This window comes from Lissotriton vulgaris, chromosome 6 (assembly GCF_964263255.1).
Source record: "Lissotriton vulgaris chromosome 6, aLisVul1.2, whole genome shotgun sequence".
Taxonomy (NCBI): domain Eukaryota; kingdom Metazoa; phylum Chordata; class Amphibia; order Caudata; family Salamandridae; genus Lissotriton; species Lissotriton vulgaris.
The window spans coordinates 131,293,049-131,312,885 of NC_141694.1; the positions used below are offsets into that span (position 1 = coordinate 131,293,049).

Consider the following 19,837-nt stretch of genomic DNA (forward strand, 5'->3'; position numbering starts at 1 on the left):
TTTCCTCCCCTCCTCTCTTTGTCCCTCCGTCCCTCTCCCTGTGCCTCGTTTCCATTTTTCTCTCTCTCCCTCACTTCCTTTTTCCTCTCTCCTATCCCCTTTCACCCCAGGATGGAGGGCGAATACGTTGTTTTGTTTTACAGCGACACTGCCGAAAAAGGTGATATCTTATCCGTTTCTATTCCTACTTTTTTTTATTGCAAAGTTATTTTTGCGGTTCTTGATGTTTTTTTTTCTCTTATTCCATTGCACAGTATTTGAAGGAAACGCTTAACTTTAATCCGAGAAAACTGGCAACAGGCACCTTGTGACGTGCTGTGGGGGACAAAAGCCTCTTCACCACACGAAGACTTGTTAATTGCACTGCTCAAAAAAGTCACTTCCCTCAAAGGTTCGCGGACACCTTCTGAGGCCCAGGGTGGATGGAGGTGCGCCACATACTGTGCGTCCTCCGGGCACCCTACTGTCCTTCTGCAAATAGCAATTAATGAGCCTAGTATGTCGCTTGCTCTGACTACAAGTCCCCCGAAGCTGCAGCTCGATTGGACAAATGAGACCAGGTATATGGAGGTGATTGATCCACAGATTAAAAAAATCGGCCCACAAGCTGGCCTCTGCCACCGGCCCCTCGGGCACCCGCCGATTGCCCGCCTTGCCAATCAGACCCTGGCCACACACGCAGGATGTTCGACGGGCACACTGTGTCCCTGCCTGCGCTGGGCACACATTGCTGATGGTGAGCTACGGCTGTACTGCCCCCTGGCGGCCTCTAGTTTATATGCAGTGGTAAATGATGAAGCTTTGTCGGTCTCCTGAAGGGTGGGTCCTGATGCGACGAACGTAGTGTTGTTAAACGAATCGAAACTTAATGAGACTTTCAGCAGGATGGTTCTCAAAGAGTCCCGCAGAGGGGCTCAGCACAGCGTCCAATGTGGGGAGAGTTTTGATGGATTCACAGTTACATATTAGATGGTTGGAGACTCGAGTCAAACTTCAGAATCATTCGAAATCCTTAACCTTCTCTCACGATGCGTGTCGAATAAACAACAAACCTTTCACTGTGTGTCTTTAAAAGCATTTTCTTTTTTGGGTTTCACCCTCAATCTTGTGCCCGGAGGCATTTGTATTGTGAAAAGGTTTTGCTCACACTTTGCAGTTAACACCGAGAAAGTGCCTCGTGAACATCAACAGCACAGCTCACAGGGCCGGACGGGTCTTTTAATGCACCAGGCATTTCCCCAGTTGGCCGGCTTCAAGTGAGAGAGAGAAAGAGCGGGAGGATGAGGGCAGAGAGAAAGCATTCGAAGAGGGACCAGAGAGGATAGAGAGAGAATAGAAGGATGGGAAAAGAGAGATTGCACAAGCAGACAAAAGGAGTGGGCTGGATGGAGCCTTTTTGCCACACCTGCTTTTGGTTCTCGAGTCTGACCCTGTCAGCTCACAGCCTTGACATATAGACAAGGCACAAGGCACTGTACATTACAATAACAACAGTCCAAGCTTGTCCACCACATTCCAATATACATGCAGCACAGGGGCACAGAGTAGAGCACAGTGTGAGCAATTAACACCCTCCCACGCACCTATGCAGGTGGCCAATGGCTGATCACCCCCACTATACTTGCCATTTGATTGGCGAAAACTTTGGGGTATAAACTTGGGTAGGAAATATTTAGGACTCGAAAGAATCAAATTTGACTGCAGCAATGAAGTCAGGACAACAAATGAAAAATAAAACAGAGAGAGCTGGAGTTGGATGAAGGGTAGGCCGGGACAGTGGCCACAGTCATGAGCGCATGCTAATCGCGTCAGCACGTGTCTTTGTTTTTCCGGGTTGCCCTTCTTGTTGGCTCCTTTTCACACGCCGTGGAGCTTGTTTTCACGGGAGGGCCGCCTCGCCGGTTGTTTGGTGTCTCCTTGGAGACCGGAGGAGGTGCGGCCAAGGCTCTGTGAGCCGGGGAAACTTTACCAAGTTTAGTTTACAAAGTATCACAGAACTGACGCGGATTTCCGAGATCGGGGGGTCACAGACCCAGCCTCGACCCCAGAAAAGAACTGAGAGACCTCGGGAAATCAGTCTGATTGAATCCGTGCAGTAATGGTAGGTCTCTCGAGCCTAAACGAATATTCCGTTCATCACTCTGACGAAACTTTCTGTTTCAACCCAGTTCTTTCTCTACGATTGCTTGTCCTCGTTCTTTGATCGCTGTTACAATAATCCGCGTGTTTTTTAGTCAATATTACCTTGCATTCTGGGAAGTGTTGTTTCGATTTAATTTTTAGAAGTTTCAGCTCATAAATACCAGCATGCAAAGTGTGTAGTTGTCGTCTACCCAAATCACAACTTGAGATATCAAACCCATAACTCGCCATCAAAATAGACTGCTTTTGCTCTCACCTATGACGTGGCAGCTGTGATCAGAAATAACATCACTGGTGACTTTTACGAGTCCAGTTATTTATTGGTATAAACATTGTGAGTTTACACACAGTTAATTTGGGTGTGCGTTTTGGTCTTGATGGCAGTGGCACGAGTTTTGTGTTGCAGTCTATAATGGCAAATTTCAGTTTTTGTTTTGGGATTTGGACCCATAATGTCACTCTTCATTTTAGCTGTTTCTTCCATGAACATATATATATATATATATATCTAACAGAATGCAATAGTAGCTGTGTATTTGAGCTTGCCATGATCTTGTTAACAGTTTTGGCGTCTTTTGGCAAATCTGCTGGAAACTTTCCCAAAAAATATTAATCCACTCTCAGCTCTTCAGGGTAAGCGAGGGCCAAAAAAACGTCAGATTTCCTTTCTAACTTCATAGAATTCTTTGCTCCTCGATACAGAAAAAATGGCTGAACTTTAATCAAGGGAGTGCCTTTTCTTGCTTTGTTGTAAAAAATGAGCATTAAAAGTGTTTTGGTCAGGGCATTAACGATAAAGTCCTGTGAATACGGCTTTGTGGACCTTAGCAGATCTAAAATTAAAGAAATAATACTCAAATCTGATTGGAAGCAGGAGCTTAGTGCCATCATGGCAACACTCCCCACCCCCAGGCACATAGCAGCCATGCAAATAAATACACGCTATGAGAAAGCGGCTCTATATATACTGGACTAGAATGAAGTACAGTGTGTATAGAGTCCACCAACCCCAGAGGTATAACAGAGGTTAAAGTCAGAACTGACCTTACTCTCCAAAGTGGTAGCTTGGTCGAGCAGTAAGGCAGTACCAGAGGACAGTGTGAAGCATTTGTTGTACACACTCAGTCAGCAAAAGGTTTCACACACTCAAGGACTGAACTCCAGGCCAATTGTTTTTATATCCACAGATATAGTTGTTTTATTTTTAGAACCAACACTTGTAAAAATTATACTTTTCTCGATATGAGTGTTCTCATGTAATTACTTTGCAAAGGAGCAATTAAGTTTGTGCACACAATTAATACAGTATTGACAGTGAGCAACACAACCTTTAAACTCAATAGCATTGAGCTCAATGGGTTTTCCACATGTAGTTACAGTTGATTACTATATAGATTGCTTTAGTAGTTCCAGGACTAGATTCTAGATTCAGCCCTGGGGTCTAAGCTGAAACCAGATTAGCAAAAACTTTTAGTTACTGTAGTGAATTTTCATGAATATTTAGCTGTTTTAAAAGTTCACACTTAGAAACTTTTCAATGGATATCTGACAATGTTATTCAATGGAAAAACATTCAGGTTGCAGGTAAAGTACGATCGCGTTACTTTTGTAATCCAGCACTGGTCTCCTAGGGCCAGCACTGGGGTCCTAATTCAAAACAGGTAGGTAATTGCATTTCAGTATTTTGTGTGATTTTTAAAGAATATTTCAAGTTTTTAAAGGTAGACACTTCGAAGAAATGTCATGGAAAAGCAGACGATGGGTTCCTATGGAGAAAATATCTTTCTTTCAAGTACTTTATTCGGCGACTTTGTCACCATAAAAGTAAACATATACAATACAATACATTTCCAAACAGGTATAAATATTTAAAATAGAATTAAAAGAACGATTTGCAACTCCAACACCGTTGTGATACTTATAGACCCCGTCAGTATATTAACATCACGACTGGATTTTCAGTAGGCGGGATCGTATCATCCATACACTTCCCAAGAACTTAGCTACCCCACAAATCATGAAGGAAGATGAGGAGTCAGTAGAGAGGACCCGAAGGGCTGATCTGTGACACCTCAAACCCAGTTCCCTGCACACAGGTTTCAGCCAAGATTTGCGCGCCCCTTTGTAAGCAGGGCAGGCAAAAAATACATGGGCCACTGACTCAGTTGGTGCAGCACATCCAGGGCATGAACGCAGGGGGGTACCAGAATTAGACCATCTTGACGTAAAGTCGTGCACCGGAAGTGTCCCATAACGCAATTTTATATATAGAGCGCGGTCAAGGGGTTTGGTTATCAAGTCCAAGAAGGGCTCTAATTTCCTCGTGCATTTAAATGACAAAAATAGGTCCGTAAGAGTGCCTCCTTCTAGGTCCCTCCACATGTTACTCAGGACCCAGTCCCAGTATAGCTTTTTGATCACCTCCTTTGATGGAGGCGATTGTGTCTCCCAAGCGTCTCTTAGGCCTAACTTGAGCACTAAGTCCTTCAATTTGTACAACCATCCAATTTTTTTTCCGGTATCCAATAGGAGGAGGTCATCCAGCCCCTCGGCATATTTAGCAAGTTCTTCCGTCCTACGTAGGCGGGTCCAGTAGAGCAACGGGCGTAGTCTCACCAGGTCATTTAATGCTCTCTTACCCAGATCTAGAGAAAATATAGGTTACTAGTAAACCCGCTAGGAATTACTTTTGCGGTTCAGTACTGGGCTGCAAGGTACAGTACTGGCTTCTCCCATGATCACAGGTGAGTACTTTGGAATTCGGACTTTGGCTGATTTTATGTGAATATTTTCAGTTTTAAAACTTCACACTTAGAAATTTTCGAATCAAAATTGGTCAATGTTATCCAATGGCAAGTAAGTGAATTACTGGTTTCCAGGTGAGTACTTGGTTGGTGAAGTTAAGTTCTGGGCATGGACTCAGGGGTCCCCCAGGGTCAGGTAAGTACAGTTAGTTTAATCCCAGCGGCACAGGGGCGGCCGGGTGCAGAGGTAGGTAGGCCCAGGTAGGCAAATAATAATAATAATAATAATAATAATAATAATAATATCCAATGAGGGAAAGGTGGACTAATGGCAAATTTATTGCACAGTTAATTAAAACTCACAATTTAAAATACATAAAAGTTGGTTGTCAAACATTTAAAAATTATTTGTGTAGTACGTGTAGTTGGTTAGTCAGTTAATGTACTTCATTTGGGTCGCGAACCCAAGAATGCACAGGGCACTGTCTGGCTATTACTCATTTTCATCTTTTTGTGCTTCCTTAATTCTTTTTGCCACTGCGTCGAGGTATTTTGTAGTTCTGCAGTTTAGTTGGGTCTTTTGCGGATTGAAACACAGTTTGACTGCCTGTCTGCAGGATCTAATCCCCTTCTGATTCCATATTTCGCGTAGTAGTGTTCTCCTTAGGTCCATTAAACTGGGACAAATACATATTGTGTGGACTAGATCTTCAGGACCTGTATTGCAGAGTCGGCAAGATTGGTCGTCCTGAATCCTCTTCCATGGAGCCAGATGAGGGAGAATTGGGAGTATGCCTAATCGCAGCTTTAGGAATTTTTCTTTGATCTTCTGTTTAAATCCCTGGTCTAAATACACTTGAGGCTTTAGAGTTTTATAGTCATTTAAGACTATCCATCCATGTGCCCTTTTTGCCAGCGTTTCTTTGTCTTCCAGTAGCGATGTTATTTTATTTGCTTTTGTTACTAGTTTTTTTTAAGTTTTTGTGGTCTACTGGGCTGTTCCAAAGGCCGGTTAGCTCGAGATTTTCTAGAGATTCCGTCAGATACTCTCTAGCGTGTGATCGTTCTCGTCTTTGCAGTTCAGTCCAGAGGTGGGAATTTAGGGTGTCTAGCTCTGCGTTTTTGATCTTGTGCCAGCATTTTATGAAGCTGCCCCTTCTTTCCACTGTTTGCTTTTGTATCCCAAACTCCAGACGGATTTGCGCTGATGAGACATAACTAGGAAGCTGGAAAATTGATCTGTAGGTTCTGGCGATTACTTTGTCAAGTGTCAGAGCGTCTTTTCCAAAAGTAGGTTCACTCCCATATGTTAATGTCGGTTGGAGACGAGCTCTCAGTACCTGCAGAAAAGGGTCGAGCGTGTGGTCAGGCAGAAGCTTCTTCAAGGGTTTCATCGCGAGGAAGCTCATGGTTCCTTTTCGGTGTAGCGTCTCTAATTGAGGTTTAAACGACCCTCTGCTATCCAATAAGACACCCAGGTACTTGTAACACGTCACTTGATCCAATTTGTGGCCATCCAGGAAAAAAATTGTTCTTCCTGGCCTTCTTATAGTTCACAGCCATAATTCTTGTTTTTTTCAAGTTGATGGTTAGGCCGTTACGATGCGAGAATGTGCTAGTAGTGTTCAAAAGATGTTGGAGGCCTGTTGGAGTGCGGCTTATTAGAACAAGATCGTCGGCATAGAGGAGATTGGTCAGCGTAATGTCCCCTAGCCTCGGGGCGTGCAATTTGGTACTGTCCAATTCCCCTGGTAGATCTGCCAGGTAAAGGTTGAACAGGGTCGGGGCTAGGACACACCCTTGTTTCAGGCCTTTGGAGGTGTTGATTCGCCTTGAAAGGTGCTTCCCATCTCCCAGCTTGATCTTGACCCAAGAAAGGGGGGCCTTCGGTTGGTGGCTGCTGGCTAGCAGGCCACGAGGCTGTGGGAGCTCGCCTCGTCTCCCCCTCCTGAGGGGTGGGGTTGGCACAGGCTAGCACCCCCCCTTCCTGATGTAGTTTTTCCCGCCAGAGTGGGGGTCAGGACGGTTGGGGGCTGGTTGCTGGGAACACCCAGGATATGCATTGTTGCAGGCCCGGGAGAGCGAGGGGCTCTCCTGCCCAGGGGTCCAGCAACATGTCTGCTGCGTGGCAGCCTCTGCAGCCACTCAGCCAGATGTGGTTTGTAGGTTAGGTTTTTCAGAGTGGCATCTATAAGATGCCCTCTGGTACATTTTACATTAAATCTCACACTGGCATCAGTGTGGGTTTAATGTGCTGAGAAGTTTGGTACCAAACGAAAGGTGATGAGACTAACCTTGCCCTAGGGAGTCTTCATTGTTTAAGTGGAAGAACCTAGAAAGTCCATCTGCATTGGCATGGGCAGTCCCTGGTCGGTGTTCCACTTCAAAAGTCCATTCCCTGTAGGGAAATTGACCATCTCAGTAGTTTTGGATTTTCCCCTTTCATCTGCATTAGCCATCTGAGAGGTCTGTGGTCAGTTTGAACCAGGAAGTGAGTTCCAAACAGGTAGGGCCTCAACTTCTTCAGGAACCAAACCACAGCAAAGGCCTCCCTCTCAATGGCACTCCAACGCTGCTCTCTGGGGAGTAGCCTCCTGCTTATAAATGCAACAGGTTGGTCTTGGCCATCCTCATTGACCTGGGAGAGGACCGCTCCTATCCCCAGCTCTGAGGCATCAGTCTGCACTATAAACTGCTTGGAGTAGTCTGGTGCTTTTAGAATGGGTGCTGAGCACATTGCTTCTTTCAGGGTGTCAAAAGCCTTTTGGCAGCTAAAAGTCCAGTTCACTTTCTTGGGCATTTTATTGGATGTGAGTTCTGTGAGGGGGTCACAATGGACCCATATCCCTTCACAAACTTTCTGTAGTACCCAGGCAAGCCAAGGAATGCCCTGACTTGGGTCTGGGTGGTTGGAGCTGCCCAGTCCAGAATGCTCTGAATTTTGGGCTGTACGAGTGGACCTGGCCTCCACCAAAAAGGTGGCCCAAGTACACCACAGTACCCTGCCCTATCTGGCATTTGGATAGATTGCAGGGCTTGTAGAACCTTCCCAAGGTGGATCAGGTGATCCTGCCAGGTGGAGCTGAAGACAGCAATATCATCAAGATAGGACTGCACTAAAGGATTCCAACCCAGTCAGGACTTGGTTCACCAACCTCTGGAAGGTGGCAGGGGCATTCTTTAAACCAAAAGGCATTACAGTAAACTGATAGTGCACATCAGGGGTGGAGAATTCTGTTTTCTCTTTGCCTCCTGCGGCCATGCCAATTTGCCAGTACCCTGCAGTTAAGTCAAAGGTGCTTAGGAATTTGGCTGCCCCTAGTTTGTCTGTCAACTCATCTTCTCTTGGAATGGGGTGAGCATCTGTCTTGGTGACAGTGTTGAGCCCTCTATAGTCCACACAGAACCTCATCTCTCTCTTTCCACCCTGTTGATAAGGTTTGGGGACCAGAACCACTGGGCTAGCCCAGGGGCTTTCAGAAGGTTCAATCGCCCCTAGCTCCAGCATCTTGCTGACTTCAACTTTGATGCTTTCCTTGACTTGGTCTGATTGTCGATAGATTTTCTTTTTGACAGGGTTACTGTCACCTGTGTCCACATCATGGGTACACCAGCTGGTCAGACCAGGGGTCAAGGAAAAGAGACTGGCAAAATGTTGCAAGACTTGCTTGCAGTCAGCCTGCTGTTGGGAAGTGAGGGTGTCTGAAAAGACTACTCCATCCACTGACCCATCTTTTGGGCTGGAAGAGAGGAGATCAGGGAGAGGCTCACTATCTGCTTCCTGTTCCTCATCAGTCACCATCGGCATGGTGAGGTTATCCCTGTCATTGTAGAGTTTGAGGCGGTTCACATGGATAACCCTTTTGGCTGTCCTGCTAGTGTCCAGTTCCACTAAGTAAGCGACCTCACTCTTTTTCTCCAGGATAGGGTAAGGGCCACTCCATCTGTCTTGGAGAGCCATTGGTGCCACTGACTCCAAAACTCACACCTGTTGCCCAGGTTGAAATTCAACCATGGAAGCTTTTTTTGTTTTGTTTTTAAACAGATTTTATTTGTCACAGATCTCATACATTGCTTAGCTCCGTGAGCCGGAGGCTGCTGCACACATCAATGTAGTAACAATAATGCCGTTGACTTTTATACCAAAAAAAAAACCCTACCCCGCCACCCCCGCTTGCGTATATGCCATTCCAACTAAAGGATTACATGACCAATGTGGTACACTTAGTCCGTCCAGCACCCTACAAATCACTATCTCATCCCAATTCAGAAAGGTACTAGAGAGGCCTCCTCCGGCGGCGGGTCAAGCTCCAGCCCCCGATAGTCCGCCCACCTTTTCTAGATCTTAAAATGCTTATGGGGGCATCCCCATGCGACAAAATCGGCATCTCAAGCCCCATGAAAAGTCCATCCCAGATCGCTACGCAGCCAGCGGCGGAGCCCGAGTCACCTTCCAAGCCCTGGCTACATCCCTCTTCACCAGTGTAAGACCTAGCAGTAACAAATGGTGTTTGTATCTATTGCCCCCGATACCCTCCAGTACATGCAGCAATGCCAGTCTCAGTGTATACGGAAGCTCCCAAGCCAACACCTCCGACAGACAGGAGAACACCCCACTCCAAAATTTATGCAGCGCAAGACAGTCCCAGACTGTGTGTAAAAGTGTGCCCTCATGTGTCCCACACCGGAGTCACTCGGGGGAGCCTATCGTTCCTGCCCTCCACAGTCGCACTCTGGTAAAATACACACAATGTAGGTATTTAAATTGTGCTAGCCATAAGCATGTGGATATGGCTGCCCCAGGCGGACTTGCCAGAGCCTCTGCCCAGTCCTCTTCCCCCAGATCGCCCACATCCTCTTCCCATGCCGTCCGGAGCCGCTGTAGATCAGTGGAGCAATGATGGACCAGCATCTGGTATATGCGAGAGATCTTGCGGTCTGGCAGTGCACCCATAAACACCTTCGCCTCTATTGGACTAAATTCGGGAAGGGACTCCAGACCCACCAGATGAGGTATCAGTGCGTGTCTAAACTGCCAGTACTTGAAGAATTGGGACCACAGCATCCCATACTCATCTCTTAGCTCTTGAAAAGATTTATGTGTCAGGTCTGCCATCACGTCTCCTAGGGACGATATTCCTATAGAGTCCCAACCCTGGAACCCCTGCAGCGCCTCCAGCTGAGGCAACCGCCCGTTACCCCAAAGAGGCGTCTCCCGGGTCAAAACATTCCACCACCCCATCCTATGCAGAGTCTGCTGCCAGACATGAAATACTACCTGCATGGCCGAGGGAAGGCAGCGTCTCAATGGCGTGGAGTACAGCAGCATGTGTAATGACCTAGTGCCCATCAAGTGTCGCTCTACCTCTACCGCATATGCCGGATCTCCTCTACCTCCATACCACCACTCGTTAAGTACCAGCAAGTGTGCCGCCTGATAATAGGAAAGGAGATCTGATGTCGCAACCCCCCAGGTGTATGTGGAGAGGAAACACGTGCGCAGGGCTACCCGGACTGCCCCACCCCCCCTCCCAAAGAAACCCAACCAAAGCCGAATTGACCTGTTAGAACCAGCGTGGTGAAAGCAAATAGGGGTGATTCTGTAATTGATATAGAAGACGAGGGAGCGCCACCATTTTAAAAATAGCTGATCTACCGTAGATCGTCAGGGGCATGCAAGACCACGCCCTGAGATCCTCTCGTGTGCGTTCCCATACAAAGGATAAATTCTGCTCCCAAGACACAATTGGTGAAGGTGAGCGATAGACCCCCAGATATTTCATCCCCCCAGATGCGAGTTGAAGAGCCGAAGCCCAGTCCTCCACCCCATATCTATCGTCTAGGACCCATAGTGTAGATTTGCTCGGGTTCATGTAGAGCCTAGAGCTCTCGCCAAAGATCTGCAAGATTTGCAGCAATCTCGGTCCCGACCTATCTAAATCAGTAAGGAAGAATAAGACATCGTCAGCATACAACGCTATCTTATCTGTAATACTGGGTGCCCATCTGAAGCCCTTGAGCTGAGCATCAAGGCGCACCCACGCCGCCAACGGCTCCAGGGCAAGCGCGAACAGATAGGGGGAGAGGGGGCACCCCTGACGCGTGCCTCATTGGATCCTAACGGAGCGAGATATCGCCCTCCCACCCGCACAGTTGCTGTAAGGTCTGTATACAGCAGCCGCAAGTAGGCCATGAAACGCGGGCCAAAGTTAAGGCGTCGCAGCAGAGCGAACAAATACACCCAACTCAGGGAATCAAATGCCCTATCCATATCTGCTAGTAGTAAAGCTGCTGGTCCTCCAAGCTGTCTCCAGGCCGATATCGCAACATGTGCTCGTCTGATGTTATGGCGGGTTGCCCTCTGAGGCATGAATCCGGCCTGATCTGGATGCACCAGGTCTGTGATATGCGACCTGAGCCTGTTAGCCAGAGCCTTAGCCAACACCTAGGCCTCAATGTTAAGGAGGGATATAGGGCGATACGACTCATGCCGCTCCGGAGGCCTGCCCGGTATAAGAAACACTACCACCTCCGCGTGCCTCCAATCCGGGGGGAGCGAGCCGCTTTCCTGCGCCTCCTCAACCACCGGTCTAAATCGGGGACCCAACTGCACGAAAAAACATAAAAAAAAATCACTTGGGGAGCTGTTTGGACCCGGAGCCTTCCCAGGGCGCAGCTCCCCCAAGGCTGTACTCAATTTGTCGTCTGACAGGGGTCTATCCAGCTGCTCCCGCACCGCGTCTGAGACAGCCCGGGCGGGGAGAAGATAATCTATAAACTTTTGGATAGTCTCTTCTGGGAGACATTCCTGGGGTGCATACAAGCCCTCATAATACGCAGCAAAGCTTGCGGCGAGAGCCGAGGGCTCAACAATAGGCGTTCCCCCAGGTTGAGGACTTGAGGCAGCGGCTGGGCATGTAGGGTGCCTTGACACAGGCGGTGGAGCATCTTACTAGATTTATCTCTTCATTGATACATCTGGCTGCGCGTAGCTATCCAGGCCTGATGCGCCTCATCCATTAAAATCGTGGTGTATTGCTGCTGGGCCAGTATTAACTGTCTCCTCACTGGACCTCCATCTGCTTCCCGACCCCTGCGATCTAACGCCTCTATATCAGCCTCCTGGCACACCAAGTCCCGTTGCCGCTCCTTCCTCGCCGTCACGCACCAAGAGATATCAACATCCCGCAACGTCGGTTTCAAGCCTCCCACAGAGTTGCGGGAGAGTCCACGGACCCAACATTAGTCACAAGATAGTCTGCTATTGACTTAGTCATGTGTTCCCTGTACTCCTCCCCCTGGAGGCACCACCCCGACAATCGCCACCGAAGCGGCTGCCGTCCCGTGCCTATTTGGATGTAAGTGCTACAGGCGAATGACCGGATAGGGCTCTAGGCATTATAGCAGTCAACATTATTCTGTAGGTGAGCCCCCTGGGAGCAAAGATATAATCCAGCCTGGACAAAAGAATCATGCACTGCGGAGAAATAAGTGTACTCCCTGCGAGGTCCATTCATGTGCCTCCACACATCCACCCAGTCAAGACCCACAGTCAGGGAATGGAGTTTGGTAGATGAGCCTCCCACCATATGGATCCCCCCACTCCTCCATCTGTCAAGCCCCAGCTCCATCACATCGTTCCAGTCCCCTCCCACTTTGGACAAGGTATTCGGCATGGCCCCCCATAGCGTCAGGAGCCATTCCACCAAAGGCCACTGTAGTGGCGGGGGAGCATATACACTACTGATCGTCAATACACCGCCTCCAATCCTGCCCTGTATGATGATATATCTACCATGTGCATCCGACCAGAGCTTCTCATGTGTGTAGGGGAATCTACGATGTATCAGAATTGCGAAAATCCGCATCCCCACCCCATACCTCCTAAACATGGAAGTACCTGTTGCGGTCGAATCATGGCAAAGTCCCCAACCGGGGAACAAACCCCACCCCGTCCAATGGATCCCCAAGGAAATACCCACAACTTTTGGGGGGGCCCACCCCATCCCGTCCACGACTACGTGAGCGGTATCCAGCCTTAAGTTCAAACAGGCCTATCTGAACGCCTAGGCAAGAAGGTTACAAAGTCATTTTTCCAACAGCTGTTTTTCTGGCGACGTGCCCTTTTGGCGGAGAGCAGAGCTGGACCTGGATCTACGCCTGAACCGGGACCTCCTACTTCCTCCCTTCTGGTCCCGGGACCCTCCCCGGGCTGCATCACTTGACGAGGATTCTGAGTCCATGCCCGGTGGAGTATGGGGTCGTACTCGCAGTTTCATCCGTCCATTTAAAGACTTCTTCCGGAGAATCAAAGAACATCGTGCAGGACCGATAGATAACCCTCAACCGAGCGGGGAACAGCAGCGCATATTGGAGCTTAAGGTCCCGAAGACGCGCCTTGGCCGCCAGGAAAGATTGTCGCTGCTGCTTCACCATGCGTGTGTAATCTGGAAAAATAAGTATAGAGGCATTGTCACAGGTGAGGGAGGACTTAGCTCTGGCCTGCCGCAGAATAGTGTTCCGGTCCATATAGTTCAGGAATTTGGCGATGATTGGCCGTGGGCGGGCTCCCGGGGGAGGTTTCTGCATAAGGGCGTGGTGGGCCCATTCTATAATAAAGCAACGTGAAAGCACATCCGAGGGGAGCCACCCCTCCAGCCACCGGGTCAAAAAGCGCTCCAACCATGGCAGCTTTTTGGTCATACCAGTGCTTGTGCAGCTCCTGGCTGACCTCAAGATTTTTGGATGCCTTATCCATGTACTCAGCCATTCTGGACCTTAGGCCAAGCACATAGTCCACAATGTCTTGTTTGGGCTCTTGGAGAGGCCTCTCCCAACCCTCTTTCACAAGACAAAGTGGTCCCCTTACAGGGTGGCCAGACAGAAGCTCAAAGGGTAAAAACGCCACCCCCTTCTGAGGCACTTCCCTATAAGCAAAAAGCAGACATGGCAACAGGAAATCCCATCTCCTTTCGCGTTTTTCAGGGAGTCCCATAATCAAACCATTCAATGTTTTGTTGAACCTCTCAACAAGACCATTGGTTTGTGGGTGGTAGGGGGTAGTGAACTTGTACTGGACCCCACACTCCTTCCACATATGTTTCAGGTAAGCAGACAGGAAGTTGGAACCCCTGTCTGAAACCACCTCCTTAAGAAACCCTACCCTGGTGAAGACACCCCGGAGGGCCTTAGCAACTGCAGGAGCTGTAGTCACCCTAAGGGCAATTGCCTCAGGGTACCTAGTAGCATGATCCACTACTACTAGAATGAATTTGTTCCTAGAGGCTGTGGGAGGGTCCAGTGGACCCACAATGCCCACACCTACCCTTTCAAAGGGTACCCCCACCACTGGTAGTGGTGTCAGGGTGGCCTTTGGTTTGCCACCTGTCTTGCCACTGGCCTGACAGGTAACACAGGAGCTCACAAACTCCTTTACTTTTTGGTTCTTCTGGAGCCAGTAGAAATGGCTAACTAGCCTTTCCCAAGTGTTGGTCTACCTCTGATGTCCAGCTAGGGGGAAGTCATGAGCTAAAGCTAGGAGGAACTCCCTGTACTTCTGTGGCACTACCACCCTCCTGGTAGCTCCAGGTTTGGGGTCTCTTGCCTCAGCATACAGTAATCCCTCTTCCCAATAAGCTCTGTGGGTACCACTGACATCTTCCTTGGGTTATGAAACAGCTTGCTGCCTCTGGCTCTCAAGAGTAGGGCATTCTCGCTGGCCCTGGCACAGCTCTTCCCTAGTGGGTCCCCTTGGGCCCAGGAGTCCAACCTGGTAAGGCTGAAGCTCCATGGGCTCAGTTCCCTCTAGGGTTACCAAGTCCTCTCCCTGGGGAGAGGGGTCCTGAGAGGTTTGCTGTGTAGAAGCTGGTTCCCCAGTCTTCCCTGATTGAGGGATTTGGACTCGGGAGTATAGAATCCCTTCTGGGGATCCTCCTCTCGGATCACGTGACACCTGGTCCCTTTTTACTCACGCCCCTATCAGGGCGGAGCGTAGCAAGGCAAGCCCCAGGTGTTCAGGCCCACAACCGCCCGAAGCACTAACGGAGCGGCGACACGGTTTCCAGGAACCTCCCATGAGGCTCTTGGGCTCTGGCACCCCTATGTGCCATGCTGAGGTACCCTTCTGTACCCATTTGCTTCCAGATCGCCCTGTAACTCAGCCACAGCTCTGGCGGCGGCCACCGTTGCCGACAGAGCCCCCCACCAAAACAGCTCCTTTCTCACCTGCAACTTCTCATTTACAGGCCCCCTGCCACTCCACGGGAAGGAGACCTCATCTATATCCCAATAGCCCTTAACGTTAGACTGCAAGTGTCTCATGAAACCACAAGCCCTTCTGGCCTGTGAGCTTGTGCCAAGAACTAATCCTCCTATGGGAAAGTTCCACTGCTTCACATGACTCTGCCCCATGCCATCTCTAGGCGGGGCGGATTCGGACACAATGGCCCACATGCCCCCCTGAATTTGCTGATCTCACCTAGCTGCCGTCCAACTAGCACCATGTGTCCGGCACACCTGTGCCCAACCTCTCAGGGACAGCAGCCCACTTGTTAGCTGACCGCTCCCACACCCGCCTACCTACTTTGGGCTGTTAGGGTGAGAAGGATTATACTTTAGCATTTGCACAGTCCTTTTGCTTCCTAAATCATGACGCACCTGAATGTCCATAACTATAAGTATGTGATAATGAGCAAGGGGGGGGGGCTCTTGCCCTTGCCCGGCATCCCTTAATCCTTATGGGGATCGGTAGCTCAGCTCCCTCTGTGGTGAATCCCCCTAGGCATACCAGCTCACAGAATGTCTGATTGTATACAGTGTCATATGGTGCCTAACCTTAAGGAGTGACTAAGTCCTACTTACCACCACCCTGGAATATTCATAAATACGGGGGCGGGGAGCTTCAGCTGCCCACACTGAGCAGCCCCAGGGGTGGGAAATAACCTGCCCCGTTGAATATAAATTATTGTTGCACACTGGACGTGCCAAATGCTCTATTACATAGTCTTTCGTGCTTGACACCTTCTTTCCCCATTCCCTTGGACGGCAGCACAGGATGACCTTGAACAGTCAGCTTGGTGGGCTACCATAAACCGCAGTGCTCATGAGAACCTTGAAAAGCACCCAATTTCCACCTGGGCGTACCGCAAAATTGAGAATGGTTTCACACAGCTGTAAGGCCATAGAGACAAACCTTAAACCTATTTACGGTTGTTGCCACATGGCCCTTTTCTGGTTGCAGCTCTGTGTTTTTGTGAAGCGTTCGTGCCCTCGGGGCCCGCTGTCGCTGAATATACGGTATGTGACCCACTTGATGATACCATGTATCACTAACCGCCCTACTTGGATTGAAGGAATGCTGAATGGACCCAAGGACTTTGGACATACTCCTCCACTCAGTTTGCACCAAAACAACAACATATTTGGAACACCAGTCGCAGAAGATGCCCCTACAGTCTCGGTTCAAGCCCATGGAGGATCACCCGAGGGGGGCAGACAAGTGTGATGGAACCAGAGGAAAACCTTATGTGCAACTACCTTATGTTTCCTGAATATTGGGAATGCCCAATGGTCTAAAATACCCTGTCCCCATATGGCTCTAACTCAGTGTGTACCAAACTGTTTGCACACTAGCACACCCAGGAAACCCAGGTTACCAGTTTCATGCTAGCTGCAGTACATTTCCAGTGGATCCGCTGGGCGATCCCACAAACTGCATTGGTCATGAGAATCTTAGGAAGCACCCAATTCTCACCTGGCTGAAATGCCAGAAACCGGTCCCCGGTAGCTTGTCTCCTTTCTGGTGAAGAATTGGCTTGGTAGTTTAGTCTGCCCTGTTCCCATGATGCACTGGGCCAGGGACAGACTGATTTGCATATAGCCAGGTTCTGAGCTGGGATGGTGCAGTGAGCTAAATAACGGTGATGGATCAAGCCCTGATCTTTGGACTGGGTGAGAGTGGTCTGCTTAATTCAGACACTCTGTTCATCACCACCCCCTTTTCTGAATCGTTTTTGGCCACTATAGGTGTGGCAGGGTATACTCAGACATGAGTCCCTTGCTCACTGCACCATCAGGATTCAAGCAAGCCGGGCCGACGACGGCTGAAATGCCAGAAATCGGTCCCCGGTAGCTTGTCTCCTTTCTGGTGAAGAATTGGCTTGGTAGTTTAGTCTGCCCTGTTCCCATGATGCACTGGGCCAGGGACAGACTGATTTGCATATAGCCAGGTTCTGAGCTGGGATGGTGCAGTGAGCTAAATAACGGTGATGGATCAAGCCCTGATCTTTGGACTGGGTAAGAGTGGTCTGCTTAATTCAGACACTCTGTTCATCACCACCCCCTTTTCTGAATCGTTTTTGGCCACTACAGGTGTGGCAGGGTATACTCAGACATGAGTACCTTGCTCACTGCACCATCAGGATTCAAGCAAGCTGGGCCGACGACGGCTGAAATGCCAGAAACCGGTCCCCGGTAGCTTGTCTCCTTTCTGGTGAAGAATTGGCTTGGTAGTTTAGTCTGTCCTATTCCCATGATGCACTGGGCCAGGGACAGACTGATTTGCATATAGCCAGGTTCTGAGCTGGGATGGTGCAGTGAGCTAAATAACAGTGATGGATCAAGCCCTGATCTTTGGACTGGGTAAGAGTGGTCTGCTTAATTCAGACACTCTGTTCATCACCACCCCCTTTTCTGAATCGTTTTTGGCCACTATAGGTGTGGCAGGGTATACTCATACATGAGTCCCTTGCTCACTGCACCATCAGGATTCAAGCAAGCCGGGCCGACGACGGCTGAAATGCCAGAAATCGGTCCCCGGTAGCTTGTCTCCTTTCTGGTGAAGAATTGGCTTGGTAGTTTAGTCTGCCCTATTCCCATGATGCACTGGGCCAGGGACAGACTGATTTGCATATAGCCAGGTTCTGAGCTGGGATGGTGCAGTGAGCTAAATAACGGTGATGGATCAAGCCCTGATCTTTGGACTGGGTAAGAGTGGTCTGCTTAATTCAGACACTCTGTTCATCACCACCCCCTTTTCTGAATCAATTCTCACCTGGGCGTACCTCTAAATGATAGTGGCTTCACACAGCTGTAAGGCCAGAGACACCTTTTAAACCTATTTACTAGTGGTTGCTATTTAGTACCTTTGTGGTTGAAGCTCTGTTTGTGCATCGTGTGTGCCCTCGGGGCACAATGTTGCTGAAGAGCTGGTGTCTGTTACCCACTCGCTGATACTTATCTATCGCTAAATGCCTTTACTTGGATAGAAGAAATGCTGGATGCTTCCTAAGGACTGTAGACTTAATGCTCCCACCTAGTTTGACCTCATAACTTAGGGAAAACCCAAGAAGTGATCAGGCCCTTCATGGTACACCTACCCCAGCTTAGACTATCAACGTACTTGGGACACCGGAGCAGGAGATGCCCCTTCAAGTCTCTGGTTCTAACCCCTAGAAGGATCATCCAGGGGACAGACAAGTCTGTGGGAACCAGTCGGGAACATTCGGTGCAAATACCTGCCCTTTCCTGAATATTGAGAATGCCGAATGGACAATAATACCCTGTCAAACTTTAGTGCACCGCTGCACACTTGTTAGATGACATCTACACCACCCACCTGCTGCCCTGGCTAAAGTGCGGGTGACTATGTCTTCCCTGAAGTAACCTGTAACCTGCCCTTGGTTGCAGAGGAATGCCCCCCAGTGTATATCTGGACCTGTTTCTATATGGTGCCAACAGATGTTCCTCATAAAGGCCTAAGCTTTGGTTTGGTGCTAAGCTTAGTGTGCTGCTGGCTGGCATGTTATGGCTTCTGACATTGCCTCCAGATAATAATACAAGACCACACTACACCTACGATACGTCCGTACCAATGGCTTAACAATGCTTGTTACTTGTATAAGATATCTGAAGCCAAAATTCTGGTTTCGCTGCGTAACATATTGAAAATGCTTCTCTTCTGAAATGGTGGGATTGTCACCTTTCGGTTATGAACTATGCATTAAATGTCTCACTTCAATGATTAGCAAGCTCACCCATGGCTTGTGCAGCAGGCACTGCGTCGCAATGCAACCAATGTTATACTAACCACCAGAGCCTACTGCTGGGCTGTGTAAATGCGGGCCAGGGTGACCTTAAACAATCGGCTTGGTGTGGATGGATGCTAACATTACCCGGCTTAAGTGCAATCCCTTTGATAATCACTCCTGACAAGCTCTACTTGTTCATATTTACCCAGAAGACACATCATCCCCGTGCAGACATGCTGGGGATGCTAACCTGCCCCAAACTCTGTGGAAACCGCATGTGCAAGCTTGCGACAATCGTCGCCACGCTGCCACCAACAAACCATCCCCAGCACACGGGGCATGCTGCCATTCCCTGGCCTGACCGAGTTTAAGAGTAATAATGATGCCGAAGGATCCCTCTCTGAGCGCAATGCTTGCACCCTATCCACTGCCTCACTCTATTTAGCAACGCACCTGCAGGGTGGCACACTAGGCTAAGCCACACATGAATCACTCGCCAATGTGATCAGTTCAAGCATTCGCTGTTCCCTAATCCATCAGAATTTGTTGATGACAGGCACTTTGTTTGCTTTATCATATATCAGAGGGCCTCAAAATACATCCAGAGCTTTTAACGGACCACCTGTGCAAATTAGGTAATCTGATAATGGTCATGCCTAGCCATGGATTTGTTCTTCTGTGCTGCTGATAAGGGGGGGCAACCATGACTGGGAAACCCAAGGATCCAGGCAGTGAGCAGGAGAATTAGAATGCCTTACTGTGGCAATGTGCAGGACCAAACCATAATCTGCAATGAAACCCGCAGTTGTGAATGTAACAAATGCAAACTACAAAACCAAAAGGCACATATTTTCATATAGTAACACAAATGTACTGATCTGTGTGATAACAATTGACGGCTGCCTGGGGTTGCCCTTACCACCG

The 19,837-nt window shown here is 49.0% G+C and overlaps 1 protein-coding gene across 1 annotated transcript in view; it reads left to right on the forward strand.

Annotated features, from left to right (window-relative positions):
- The first annotated feature begins 1,919 nt into the window (after positions 1-1,919).
- Positions 1,920-19,837, forward strand: part of DNAH14 (dynein axonemal heavy chain 14) — a 1,270,113-nt gene continuing 1,252,195 nt past the window's right edge. Inside the window, exon 1 of the mRNA XM_086926153.1 lies at positions 1,920-2,101. Within this exon, the coding sequence (XP_086782279.1) occupies positions 2,099-2,101 (3 nt within the window). The 5' untranslated portion in view covers positions 1,920-2,098. The remainder of the gene's footprint in view (positions 2,102-19,837) is intronic.